Source organism: Alosa alosa, chromosome 13 (genome assembly GCF_017589495.1).
Source record: "Alosa alosa isolate M-15738 ecotype Scorff River chromosome 13, AALO_Geno_1.1, whole genome shotgun sequence".
NCBI lineage: Eukaryota > Metazoa > Chordata > Actinopteri > Clupeiformes > Clupeidae > Alosa > Alosa alosa.
Genome location: NC_063201.1, coordinates 22,014,684 through 22,028,222, shown reverse-complemented (window position 1 = coordinate 22,028,222; position 13,539 = coordinate 22,014,684). Strand labels below are relative to the sequence as shown.

At 41.8% G+C, this 13,539-nt stretch overlaps 1 protein-coding gene across 1 annotated transcript; it reads left to right on the top strand.

Annotated features, from left to right (window-relative positions):
- The first annotated feature begins 6,507 nt into the window (after positions 1–6,507).
- Positions 6,508–10,548, top strand: fzd1 (frizzled class receptor 1). The gene has a single exon (XM_048260243.1). It carries the CDS (start codon positions 6,815–6,817, stop codon positions 8,474–8,476), a length of 1,662 nt encoding a protein of 553 aa, XP_048116200.1. The 5' UTR covers positions 6,508–6,814; the 3' UTR covers positions 8,477–10,548.
- The last annotated feature ends 2,991 nt before the right edge of the window (positions 10,549–13,539 follow it).

The window sequence follows — 13,539 nt, the reverse complement described above, 5'->3', positions numbered from 1 at the left end:
TATCGTCATCGTTATCTTGGTGTGAATGGGCCTTTAGAGTTCACATGTAGTACTCTTGTTTTGTGCAGACACTGAGAAAGAGGGGGAAAGCATTCCATCACACTCAAACCAATGATCACGAAAAGACATAACCGCAACAATAATATCAATAATATAATGATGACAGCACTGATGGAAAGAACAGTAATACTTGTTGGAAATAGTCGTCCTTGGCTGTTCATCTCTGCTGTGGCAGATGCAGTTAGCCTACTGCAGGATCAGTCTATATGCAATGGGTACCACCAGAGACCTACTGCAAAGGCATAATGTTAGATTGCATGTGCTATAAGATAAGATAAGTTTGTGTGTGTGTGTGTGTGTGTGTGTGTGTGTGTGTGTGTGTGTGTGTGTGTGTGTGAATGAGAGAGAGAGTGCCTCTGTGTATTTGCAGGATGTGTATCTGTGTCTTGACACATGCAATACACTAACAATGGTGCTAGTGTGTGTGTGTATGTCTGTGTGTCTCTGTGTGTGTGTGTGTGTGTGTGTGTGTGTGTGTGTGTGTGTGTGTGTGTGTGTGTGTGTGTGTGTGTGTGTGTGTGTGTGTGTGTGTGTGTGTGTGTGTTTAAAGTGGGGAGCAATCAGAAAGGTGAAGATGCCTGATACCCAAGTGTAAAATTGACCATGATGCATTTCCAGCATTTGATGCGTAGCTCTTTTTGGCCTTCGACAATCCATGCCCATAATTTGCACAGTTGTTATAGGAAACACCCTTTTCAAAATAATTTACCCATCATTATAATGATGATATGAATGCTTTAATCTCCCATTTGCTGCAAAAGAAGACAGTGTAAAAACAACTCGCTGAAGTTGTGAACTAGAACCGCATCAAAAGCGACAACTTACAGGCCATCGTCCACCATTATTTCCCCTCTAATGTCCACCGCTATGTTCACACCGCAAGTGTTAATGCTCAATTCGGATTTTTTGCTCAGATCCGATTTTTTGTTCGGCTGTTCACATTACCTTTTAAAATGTGGCCTATATCAGATTCCAGTGTAAACTGTTTGGCGTTCCGAACTGACCCTCATGTGCAATCAGACCTGGGTCTGATTCAGGACCACATATAGAAGTGGTCTAAATCTGATTTGAAAAAATCAGATCTGGGCAAGATTTGAGTGTTCACACTACTTCTGAAGAAGTCTAACCTGGTCACTTGACCCCAAAAACAATCAGATTTGGGCAGATTTGGGCTTTTGCCTGCAGTCTGAACGTAGCCTTAGCTTACTTCTACCTAACCCTTTACCTTTGTCCAGCGATGTCCAATCCTCTTCATGCTCCACCTTCAGGAGCCATTTGGATTGGTTTAGAAATGTTTAGCATTGTTAACATTTTCAAAACATTGTTAACAACTGCAATCATTCCTACTCACCGTCTACTTATGGCTATCTCCAGATGCATACTGTATATTTGGCAAGCCAGAAGTGTATGAACTGGTAGTAGTGTGGAGATTGATTGATCTAGCCAGAGAAGAGTAGAGAAGGTTCAGACGCCTCTCTCTGTTCAGGCCACGTTTACTCTAGTGCACTGCAACACAATACTTCCTGATTGGCCGGATGTGATAATGGAAATGATGTCATTTTTTAATTGTTGAAACATCACGTGTTGTTTCAGTTTGGGTTATTTGTATTTTTAAATCTTAAATATATTACTTTTACAATAGCTGAACCATGAATATGTTCTTCTGGGAATTTCAATAATAGCCTAACCAGTATGTTAGCAACAAAAGCAGATCACAAAACAATAACTGAGGACCCTGCACTGTACACTGTAACCACTGATGAACCAATTTAATATGTGCTCTAATATCACCATGGCTTTTTCTACATCTCAATTTCAACAATATTGAAATGAGTTTGGAGTACATTGAATTTGTATGTCAAGGCCACATACACACACACACACACACACACACACACACACACACACACACACACACAGTACATGAACAACAGCGTTTTTGTCTTGGATGTCTCCTTTGAAGGAGCATTGTTACCATGAGGCTACGGACATCCAATGTGTCCATCAATGGCTGCACTTTGCATTGTGGCCACATTACCACCATGCATTAATGTTTGCTACCTGAAGGTCCTGTCGTCCATTACCCCTTATTGAATAGGACTTATCATTAACAACCATCATTACTTTCTTTTGCTGACAAAGTGATTATTTGGCCCCTCTGCACTTTCAGGTCAAAGTGGGTCACTGTACCACCTAAATTCACCTAAATCGAAATGGGCCCGTTTCCCTGCAGCACACAACTAAACAAGAGGAGAGGAAAGGGAGCTGGAAAACACTCCACTATCTACACACCAACAACAACACACCAACAACACATCAAAAAACACCAACAAACAACCAAACCGTCTTTTAGTGGAGAAATTCAATCAGAAGTTGCTTATTCAGTGTCACCCCTCACCTGCAGGCGGACGTGTGACAGGTGACACCACTCTTCTCTCCTACACCTCTCTCTCTCTCTCTCTCTCTCTCTCTCTCTCTCTCTCTCTCTCTCACGCGCTTTAGATGTAGACACAGTAACAGCTGAATTATTTTCGGTACGCTCACTTCCCGCATGCTGGCTGAAACTGCATCCTCCATGTAACGCCCCAGCAGCTGCCGCTGCCCAACAGCTTGTGACGGCAGAAACATTAGTTTGTTATTGTCTGTGTCTCGGGCCTGGGCGACGAGACCCTAAAAAGCAAGCACTATATTGTCCTTTTTGAACTTGAATATTCTCACAATACCCTTTCCCCTTAGGCAGGCGAGCAATGGCATAGTTTTACGAAGACAGCTAAGCAGAAATAGGGGAAATAGTAATAACAAAGTGGAAGATTTGCACATTTAGCACTGTGATGGTTCAGACAATAAGAACAATAACAAACGTCCATGATTTCAGTGTCATTGAAGTGTAATCATTTGGCTGTGGCTGGAAATCAGCATCTTAGATGTTACGTGTAAAATTGTGTACATACAGTAACAGTTTTAGAGGAATAGACCCAGAGTTCCTCGGTTTGCAATATTGGCCATGCTATATAGAACGTGCCGTCTGTTCCACCTGTTCTTCTCTGAGACTCTGATTCATCTGTGAATATTTAATCTTTTTGTAACCTTTGTTATCAATAGTCTGTAGGCTGTACATAAAAAGGACGCAAAGATTCCTGTGTAAAACAAATGATGATGAGAATAAGAAAATAAGAAAAAAGGTCAAATAAAAATAGAGAACTGTTGAAGTGATGCTGAGGAAAACATGTCTGCATTCAGAGTCATGAATGTCTTTACCACTCCCATCCCGTACAGAATCGGAATAGGATTCAAACTTTGTGTTAATGTGTATTGGTTAAGGAAAATCAAAGAAAGACTAACTTGCATCCCCGCTCCGCTCAACACTAAAGGTGTTATTTTGGGAAATAGCTTCACTTGCATATAAATATATATAGGGACATATATTTTACTTTTTGTATAATGCACTGAAATAACAAGCGGTCAGGAACATAGAAGTGTTACCGGTCACTTTATATCTGAAAACAAACTTAGTTATATAGTAGAATAGTTATTGCATTATTTGGTACAACTTGTATGTAATGTTATTATGGAAGATGTAATGTCCTTCTGTAAATGTTGTTTGTTGTTTTATCTTAATAAAGTTTATTAATGCTTCAAATATCATGTTGTTATGACTCTTATTGTGTAAACAATGCAACATCCATTCCACACTCCATACAGTTGTTACAAAGTGTACCCTCTATGGCTTTAGCTTGCTTACTGATGGTGAAAGTGAAGACAAGAGGTTCCAGTAAGTGTAACAGTATTAGAAAGCAACTGCATAAATGATACCAGTGTTTTCATAGTGCTTTCATTTCATCTGCACACAAACACACACCCTGTACTGCACCAGGTGGCATATGGAGCGAAAGCCACCTAGATTGTTGACCTGGAACACAGGTCTTAACCGAACCTTCTGTTCCAAATCCACAACAATCTAAGATTCCCTGCTGTATTACTTTTGCATAGTGACACCAAAGCCATTTGCCAGGGGAACAAAGAACCTTTTGAAGAACTTTCTTTTTTTTTTGTTCTTGTTAATTTAAAACAAGACATACTATAACATTCAAAGCCTCCTCATTTACCTTCCCTGGCATCTTCTAATGTGCCCAGGCCTGTCCACACTGACAAACCTCAGCCCTCGACTCTGAGCCAGCCTGTAAACCAATCCCCCAGCTCTCCAGTCAGCCTTCAAAGTAAACAATGAGCACAACTCCACGGTTAGGAGGTAGGAGACCGGAGACTCTGGAATTTGTCCGTGTTATATTATGAAATCTTTGAGTTCTTTGGTGAAAGCTTCTCCCTGTGTTGTGCTAAACTGTGACCTACGATGTATTAGCAGTCTTGTTTGACGTTAGCTGACTCTGATTACCGGGAGATACTCATTCACACTGCACTGTACCACAGCTCTGTTGTTATACTGTTCTGCCATTGGAGTTTGTGTGTCTTAATTCAAAGCATACAGGGAGGTCAGTGTTTTCAACTGAAAAAAAGTGTGTAGCTGCAGAACAGCATGTGATTTTCTAGGAGGTTAATCCCACAAAAGTCGTTTGCTGCTGTGATAAAAGCAACAGAGTAAAAAACAAGTGATGCTTACATGAGCTAAGGGTTAGGTGGATTTTAATTGCATTTGTTGAACTTTGTAGTAGTTTATGAAAAACACACTTACTGACAATTCTAAGCGAGATGACTGCCATCGTGATTTGGGAGCTTGTCTGGGGATTGCTGAATGGGAGAGAGTGCATTCATTTGAACAATGTGACGGCAGTATGACTTCATTTCCTCTTCTAGAATGTTGTCACACATAATCCACTCTAGAGAGTTGATGACATTTCTAGTGAATAGAGCCCAGCCTGGGAATCAAGCTGCCTCACAAGGAAGCTTCTCAAACATTATCGAACAAAAGTGTGTTAATCCTCAGTGTGATTCTCATTGAAATCTAATATTAATGCACACACAGAGAGTGGACTGCTCAGCAATCCACAAACGACCAGACAACAAACAGCAATCAGAACTGAGATTAATTTAATCTTTAATTCGTCATTAATTCATCATGAATTACACCAAACCACATTTAATTAATGATTAATTACACCAAACCACATTTGAAGTTGTAGTCCTTATTTTGTTGTGAAAGAAATAGCAACATCTGTAATACAAGTTATCCAATGCAGTGTGTGTGAGAGCGGGAGAAACAGAGAAAGAGTGAATGTCTGTGTTTCTTGGTCTTTTTTGTTTGAAAAGTCACGAGTTTAGACACAGGGTCTAAGCAGAGAAATTGAAGGCAATCTCAACATTCCCCTGTCAGTGCAAATCTAGCTCTTTGATTCCCTTCATGCCTGTAACAGACACCCTCTGAAACCAATAGAATAGCTTTAGACACGCTATAGTTAAGGGATCATCTGCATTTCCAGTTTTTTAAAAAAAATGTAAATTGGAAATGCATGGCCATAGGGCTGTAATTGAATTTGCTGAACCAAAAATAAATACTGTATGATATAAAAACAGTAAGTGTTTACTCAGGTCTAGATTAACTTGACTTTTATCTTCACTGAAACCGATCACTTGTCAGACCAGAGAGCCAACTGAAACAACTGTCCATGAAAATTGCCATGCAATTGTTATTTAAAAATGTTACAAAGTGCTCAACTCCCCACAATAATGTCAGACCTGGGTTAGTTCAATAAATCACCCATGCATACATCTGGCCTAGAATGTCTATATGGTGATTTAAGACAACAACAACAATGTTGGACTGTTGTACTAGGTCATTCCTTGTTTATATCAAATAGTTACAATCTGATCTGAAATTACTCTGCAGTAGGCTGTTCTCTATGCCTTGTCCACTAAACCAGCTGAAGTAGTCTGAAGGAAAAGGTTTGAGGCCCACTGCTGTGCACATTGCTGGGAGTCCTGATGCATGATTCCAAACATTATTTGGAGATTTTGGAGATTAGACAATATGACTGAAGAAGAAGATTCACTCAAGATTCACTCCATGATCAGTTTAGCAGCTCCCTACCTCTTCTGTCTACCACCCTTACTGTATGCTGTCTCTAAAACAATCATTGCTGTGGTCAGGGTTAGGGGCATCATATCAGATGATATTTTCAAGCATGTACCACTTCACTGAACAGTAGCATATTTGCACAAATATTAGTTTTAATAATACTATTTAATATTTAGATATATTTTATGTCTAATTTTATGCCTACATTAGTTACCAAGCCATTAAAAGTTGTTAAACATGTAACAGATTTTCGAAATTATTTGGTCATGAATTGTCAAAAAAAATTTATCTACAAGAGAAAATAACATTTATTATTTCTAAAAACGGACAGCGCATGGAATATGTTGACGCTCCCTGGACCATGCCATCTGTTTCTTAGTCCCACCCTTCTTTTCCATATGAAGAGGAGACAGCAGGGCGCCTCGAAACAGGTTTGAACAGCTCAGAGTGTTGACTATCGTGGTCGGACAATCGGGACTGAAATATTGAGTCCACGATTGGGTATTTGTGCAAGGATTTATTCTGGATGTACTTTCCCTATACATACTTTGTTTTGGACATTCACTGCGTCTCCGTGCGCCTACAGAGGGGAAGCTGTCGTTTTCCAAAGTTTGGACCAGTGTGAATTTAGCGAGGAGGAGGAAAGACTAACCAAGGGGAGAGGAGAAGTAGCTAGCTAGCTGGCGAGCTAGCTGTCTGGGGGGAAGAAACCGCATAGAAAGTATGGCTGTGCACAATGTTCCGATAATGGATTATAGTCAAGTGAGTGGAAAGGTTTTCACTATGTTTCTATTGTTATTCGTTGGCATTTTGGGAGTTGCTGGACAGTATGGAGACCGGGGACTGTCCGTTCCTGAGCACGGCTTTTGCCAGCCAATTTCTATTCCACTTTGTACGGACATAGCTTACAACGAGACCATCATGCCTAATTTACTGGGACACACAAACCAAGAGGATGCAGGACTCGAAGTGCATCAGTTTTATCCGCTTGTCAAAGTTCAGTGCTCTCCAGATTTGAAGTTCTTTCTCTGCTCTATGTACGCGCCTGTTTGCACTGTTTTGGACCAAGCGTTACCCCCGTGTCGGTCCCTGTGTGAGCGGGCAAGGCAGGGTTGCGAGGCGCTGATGAACAAATTCGGCTTTCAGTGGCCGGATAGCCTCGCATGCGAAAAATTCCCTGTTCACGGTGCAGGCGAGTTGTGCGTCGGACAAAACATGTCGGAGAAAAGCACCCCGATCAACCCGACCCCCGAGGTAACAATGCTTCCTGACCGATGGAACGTATTTAAGTGTCCTTCTTCTCTGTCAGTCCCCCCGTATCTGAATTATCGTTTTCTGGGTTTAGATGATTGCGCTGCCCCCTGCGAACCAAAACGATCCCATGGAGTAATGTACTTTAATGAAGAAGAACAAAAGTTCGCCAGAATATGGATTGGAATATGGTCAGTTTTATGTTGCGCGTCCACGCTGTTTACAGTTTTGACTTACCTAGTGGATATGAAACGATTCAGCTATCCAGAGAGACCCATTATTTTTCTCTCCGGCTGTTATACCATGGTCTCAATAGCTTATATTGCCGGATTTCTCCTTGAGGACAAGGTAGTGTGTAATGAGAAATTTGACAATGACTTTAGGACTGTGGTCCAGGGGACCAAAAAAGAGGGCTGCACCATTCTCTTCATGATGTTGTACTTCTTCAGTATGGCCAGCTCCATTTGGTGGGTGATCCTGGCTCTCACCTGGTTCCTGGCAGCGGGGATGAAGTGGGGGCACGAAGCTATCGAGGCCAACTCGCAGTACTTCCACCTCGCAGCGTGGGCAGTGCCAGCCATCAAAACCATCACTATCCTGGCAGTGGGACAGGTCGACGGGGACGTGCTTAGCGGAGTGTGCTTCGTTGGCATCAACAGTGTAGATGCGCTTCGCGGCTTTGTCCTGGCGCCCCTGTTCGTCTACCTGTTCATCGGGACATCTTTCCTTTTGGCCGGGTTCGTGTCGCTGTTCCGCATCCGCACCATCATGAAACACGACGGAACCAAGACCGAGAAGCTGGAGAAGCTAATGGTCCGGATAGGCATCTTCAGCGTCCTCTATACTGTTCCAGCCACCATCGTCATTGCATGCTACTTTTATGAGCAGGCCTTCCGGGAGCAGTGGGAGAAGACATGGATCAGTAAGACCTACAAGAGTTATGCTGTGCCACGTCCGTCATTTCACCATTCTGATATGAGCCCAGACTTCACGGTCTTTATGATCAAGTACCTGATGACCCTGATAGTTGGTATTACCTCCGGTTTCTGGATCTGGTCGGGCAAGACGCTCAACTCGTGGAGAAAGTTCTACACAAGACTGGCGAACAGTAAGCACGGTGAAACAACGGTGTGAATTCAGTTTGGGGATTTTGACTAAATTTCAAATGTGTTTTCCCGAACGTTACACAAAAAACTGATGAACAACCATTTGTGGAATTACAAAGAAACTGTCTTTGATATGTTTATGTTGTAAATATGCGTTTGTAAGATTTTTGTAAGTATATATTTGTATTTAAAAATCTACTTCCAGTCGATTTAAATCATTCATACCGGATTTCGGACAGCAAGAATGCCGACTTGTCTTTTTTATGTACACATCTAAGCTCTGAGGACATTGGTGAGGACCTTTGGCATTGCTGGGAGAAACACATACGATCTGCCTTTTATCACAAGTCTGAATATGAATTATTTGCTTGGATAAGCTGGGTCTGCGCTCTGTGATAGACGGCTGCGTCAAAAGTGATGCGCATGTTTTATGTTCTGCTTTTCCAATACATAAAAAAATGGACATAACATTGAACACTTTTCATGTGAAGCTCTTTGAGACCCAACGTCCGATTGCGAAAGAATTGGGTTGTTATTATTTTTCTTTTTTTCCATAGGAGTTTACCTTTGAGCTTTAAATTAAAGCTTAACGCTTTTCATAGTACAGATCACGTCATTACACACGGGCTTCCACAACTACCGTTATGCTGGTGCTCTTGTTTGGTTTTTTAAACCAGGTGGAATAGGTTTACTGCCATTCCACACCAATGTTTGGGCAGTTAAAAAAAATGGGATTTGAGGGAGGGCGTGGGTGGGGATTGTCAAATCACTTCCAGTGCCTTTGGTTTGTGAGAGCCTTTGAGGAGAGTAGCCTACTTCCTAGAGGCTGGACAGCACTTGGATAGAAAGGTGTCTGTTTTTGAAATGGATTGGATGTCATGGAATCCAGCACATATGAGAATAAAGCTTATGGGGGAAAGGAATGTCTTGGCAAATTGGTTGTGCTGGTCTCCATCCCGTGCTTACCTTAGGAAATGAACCCATCGGATTATGAGTTGTCATAACTGTCCATTCAGCTTGTTGTGGGCTACAAGTATTCTATCTTACAAAAAACAAGCAGAGAAAGAATGCCACTGGAATCAAGTAAGATATGTTGTCTTCATTTTTGGGTTCCATTTTAATTATGAGCAGACCAGATTCAGTAGTGATATTATTTGGTTGTGCTTTAAGGGCTGCTGCAGATGTAGATGTTGTGCCAGAGTAATACTTGAAGAGCTCTTTTCCAAAATGGTATATCCACCATTTTAAAGCATTTTCTTATTAATCATTTAATCAAGTAATTTCAGTGGAACTGTAATACAACACAACTGCACTTTTATTGATATTACCTGAAACACACAATTAAATAACATGACTTATTAATGTTTTCAAAAATGGATTTATAACATTTTGGAAAAGAGCTCTTAATTTGGCACATGAGCTGAGTGTGGATATAAAAATAAAGGCCAGGGCCCCCATTCAGTAACCCAGTGGGAAGGACAGCACCCATGTTGCGCTTACCTTCAGCATAATGGCATCCTTGCTCTCTCTCTCACTTACACACACACACACACACACACAATCACTCAGGCACACAAACAGTGCACTTCAGTTTTCCTGTGTGCAGCTAATTAAGGGAAAGTATAAGAAAAATATTTGAGGTGTGGAAGATGAAGATGCCCCTTAGGTGCCTGCATGTGTGTGCTGAGGTGCTGTAGTCCACTATCCCATCCCCTCTCTTCTGTGCACCAAAGCCAGCCGGACAGACTGACACACTCTTCACTGCTCTTGTATTTACTTTGAGTAGTCGCTGGTCGTTGATCCTCAGCAACTGACAAGATCGTTAAAATGGGGTGGAGTTTTTTTTTTTTTTTTCAGATCCTTTCTGCATGGTCCTGCATGGACCCTGAGAAGTATTTTTAATCACAAAACAACCATGGAAGCCTGTATTCAGTGTGAACTTCTTCACCTCATTGCCACCTGTACTTTGATTTCTTGTTTGTTTCCTGTTCATATATTTGTGATACTACCAAAATAACCTTTATATTTATAGAGAAAAAAATAGGTTTATATATACCATGCCTTCTTTGAAGAATAAAATTCCCAACTTTGTACAAATTGTGAAACTGTTTTGGTTGAGTTTTTTCCAGTATTGTCCTTGCATGCCAGTAGTTGGTAGTGATTTTTGTTGATGTAAATCAAAGCTTACATTTTATTCCAGATATCTAAAGGTGGCTTAGAAGTATTTTTCATAATTTTTGCAGAGAGTTGTTATTTTGCTCTGTGCAGTTACATAGCTAGTGCCTTTTGTGTTATCAAATGCAATCACCTTTTATTTAATTTGTGAAATGTAAACTTTGTGTGATGCCAAACGAATAGCACAATGAATACAATGCAATATTGTAGCATTTCCCAGGGAAATATTTTGTCATATTTATTATTACATCAAAAATAGATGGAAATCATAGGAGCATTGTGTACATGTGTATCACCCTGTGTTTTTAAGATAGTTGAGCTGTGAGCTGAATTTAACTATTATAATGTATCAATCCAATTGGTCACCCTTGTGATTGTGTGTGGTTTGTGTGTGTGTGTGTGTGTGTGTGTGTGTGTGTGTTCACCTCTATTGCTCTCTGTACAGATTAATTTCAGCAGGGCTTCATCACATGTCTAAGTCTGTCCACAATCCACAAAGACATCTGCTCAAAGGGTTGCATCATGTGCTGTTCTCCACAGATGTGTTAAGTTTGGATTTGCATGGACATCATCCCAAATAACATCCTGCTGTAATTTGTCAACCTGATATAGACCAGAACCTTGAGGCTTGGCCTATCTGCAGTGGCCTGAGTTCACAAACAGACATTTGGACAGAAAGGACAAAAATAACCATGAGAGAATTGAATTTAAAGGTATTGTCTTGTGCTATAGTTCTCCAGTTGAGATATTTGTTGCGACTCATTGATGGATATGTTGGAGTAAGCTGTAGCTGTTGCCCTGGGGATCAATAAAGTATCTATCTATCTATTTCTATCTATCTTTTGATAGTTTTAAAGCAAAACGAGAATGCGTATAATAAGCTCAAGGGTGTAGATGCTGTCATCTGTTTATTATCATTCCAGAGGATTCCCACTTTCAAATTCTCTCTGCTTTTGTTGAGCACAAATGACACTGGACTGTGGCAGAGAAGCACATTTTGGACTTGTAAAGGAAATGAACAATGTGTCAGTTGTGTGTGTGTGTGTGTGTGTGTGTGTGTGTGTATGTGTGCTTTCTACCTCAAGCTTCTGGCATGAGTCTGAGTCAGTATGTTGTTAGATAGATCATTTGTTTATTTGTCTTCCTAACGGCAGCCTCTTCTCTATTTAAACAGGCTCACAGGGGTATCAACAGTCTAATTTGCCAAGCAATCGCAGCCTTGACCTTCTGTGGTTTATTTCAGGGAAAGAGCAGGTGGTGCTTGTCCTTTGTGTCAGTTGCGTGTGTGTGTGTGTATGTTTCTCATAGAGGTTGGTCTGAGCATTGCATTCCTGTCTGTCTTTGTGCCTGAGATATGCTTTGGAATGTCATGAGCCCTGAGCGAGAGAGACACCGAGGACCAGGGAGAGAGGGAGGGAACAGCAGCAGTCACGAGAACCCTGCTGCCAAATCAAGCACAACATTATGGGCCCAGCCTTGTATGTGTGTGTGTGTGTGTGTGTGCGTGTGTGTGTGTGTGAGCGAGGGAAAGAGAGAGGCTCCGTACGCCTCCGTTGCCTGCGGCTCTCCCTTGCCGTGCGCCGTGACGTTCGAGGCTGCAGGCCGATTTAAATTCCTGCTCTGACGCCTGGCACTTCGCTCGCCCCCTTTTCACAGTCAGAAAGAAAAGGCCTCTGTGGCTCCCTGACAAGGTGATGGATGTGTGTTTCAGTCTGTGTGAGAACCACTGGCTATTCTTAAAGTCAGCATAATCACAGCATAGCATGCTATATTTATTGAGGATAATAACGTGTAGAAGGGGGGGGGGACAGACCAGAGGCCACTGGGTCCAGCACTGGTCATCCAGCGCCAAGAGGAAGTGGTTCTGTCCGAGCTCCGTGTGGCTGTGGAGCCCCTCTCCTGACCAACCACAGCTAGGCCCTCACAAGTGGAAGAGACATGGCACATTGTCCTGTGACATTTTCGTTCCTTCTATTAATGTTTGTTTCCTGGTGATATCCCGTGCACACCTCGCATGGTGGTTTGAATTTCACACAGTTGTGGCAGCAGCGTTAAGTATAAGTATATATACTCTTTTGATCCCGTGAGGGAAATTTGGTTTCTGCATTTATCCCAATCCGTGAATTAGTGAAACACACTCAGCACACAGTGAACACACAGTGAGGTGAAGCACACACTAATCCCGGCGCAGTGAGCTGCCTGCAACAACAGCAGCACTCGGGGAGCAGTGAGGGGTTAGGTGCCTTGCTCAAGGGCACTTCAGCCGTGCCTACTGGTCGGGGTTCGAACCAGCAACTCTCCGGTTACAGGTCCGAAGCGCTAACCAGTAGGCCTCGACTGCCCCCCTATAGCATTATTATTGTTCAATACTGGACTAGGCTCTCTAGTGATGACACTCGAGTTATTCCACTGCCTATGAAAGTGAGTAAATGTTTTCATCTTTACATGCACATCTCACAAACACTAGTTGCATGATCTACTCGTCATCATGAGGGATATATTTGAGGCATTGCTGTAAAATATCTCATGTTTTTGATCAGACAAATTGAAATTCGTCTTCGTATTTGTAATTGTATATCTTTGACTTCATTATTGTATGGCCTCAACTTTAAGAGCAGTCTTCCCTCTGAAGCCTGTTCTTTCTGCAGGGAAAATAGGCATCACTGCCACACTCACTGTTTCCCCTTGAATGGAAAATGCCCAACTGTGGATATTAAATTACCGCTTGTTAGAGGATTTCTTCTTTCACTAAAACCCTTCCATTCAAAAACTGACGTCAACAATGTGATAAAGCCTAACTGTGCTCTTGTACTTTCTGGAGTTGGTGTTATTGAGTGATGGGCAACTTGAGTAATGTAAGGAAGCTTGTGTTTTGATGTTTTCTAAAATGGTGAGATACTCTTTTTGCCATATAGT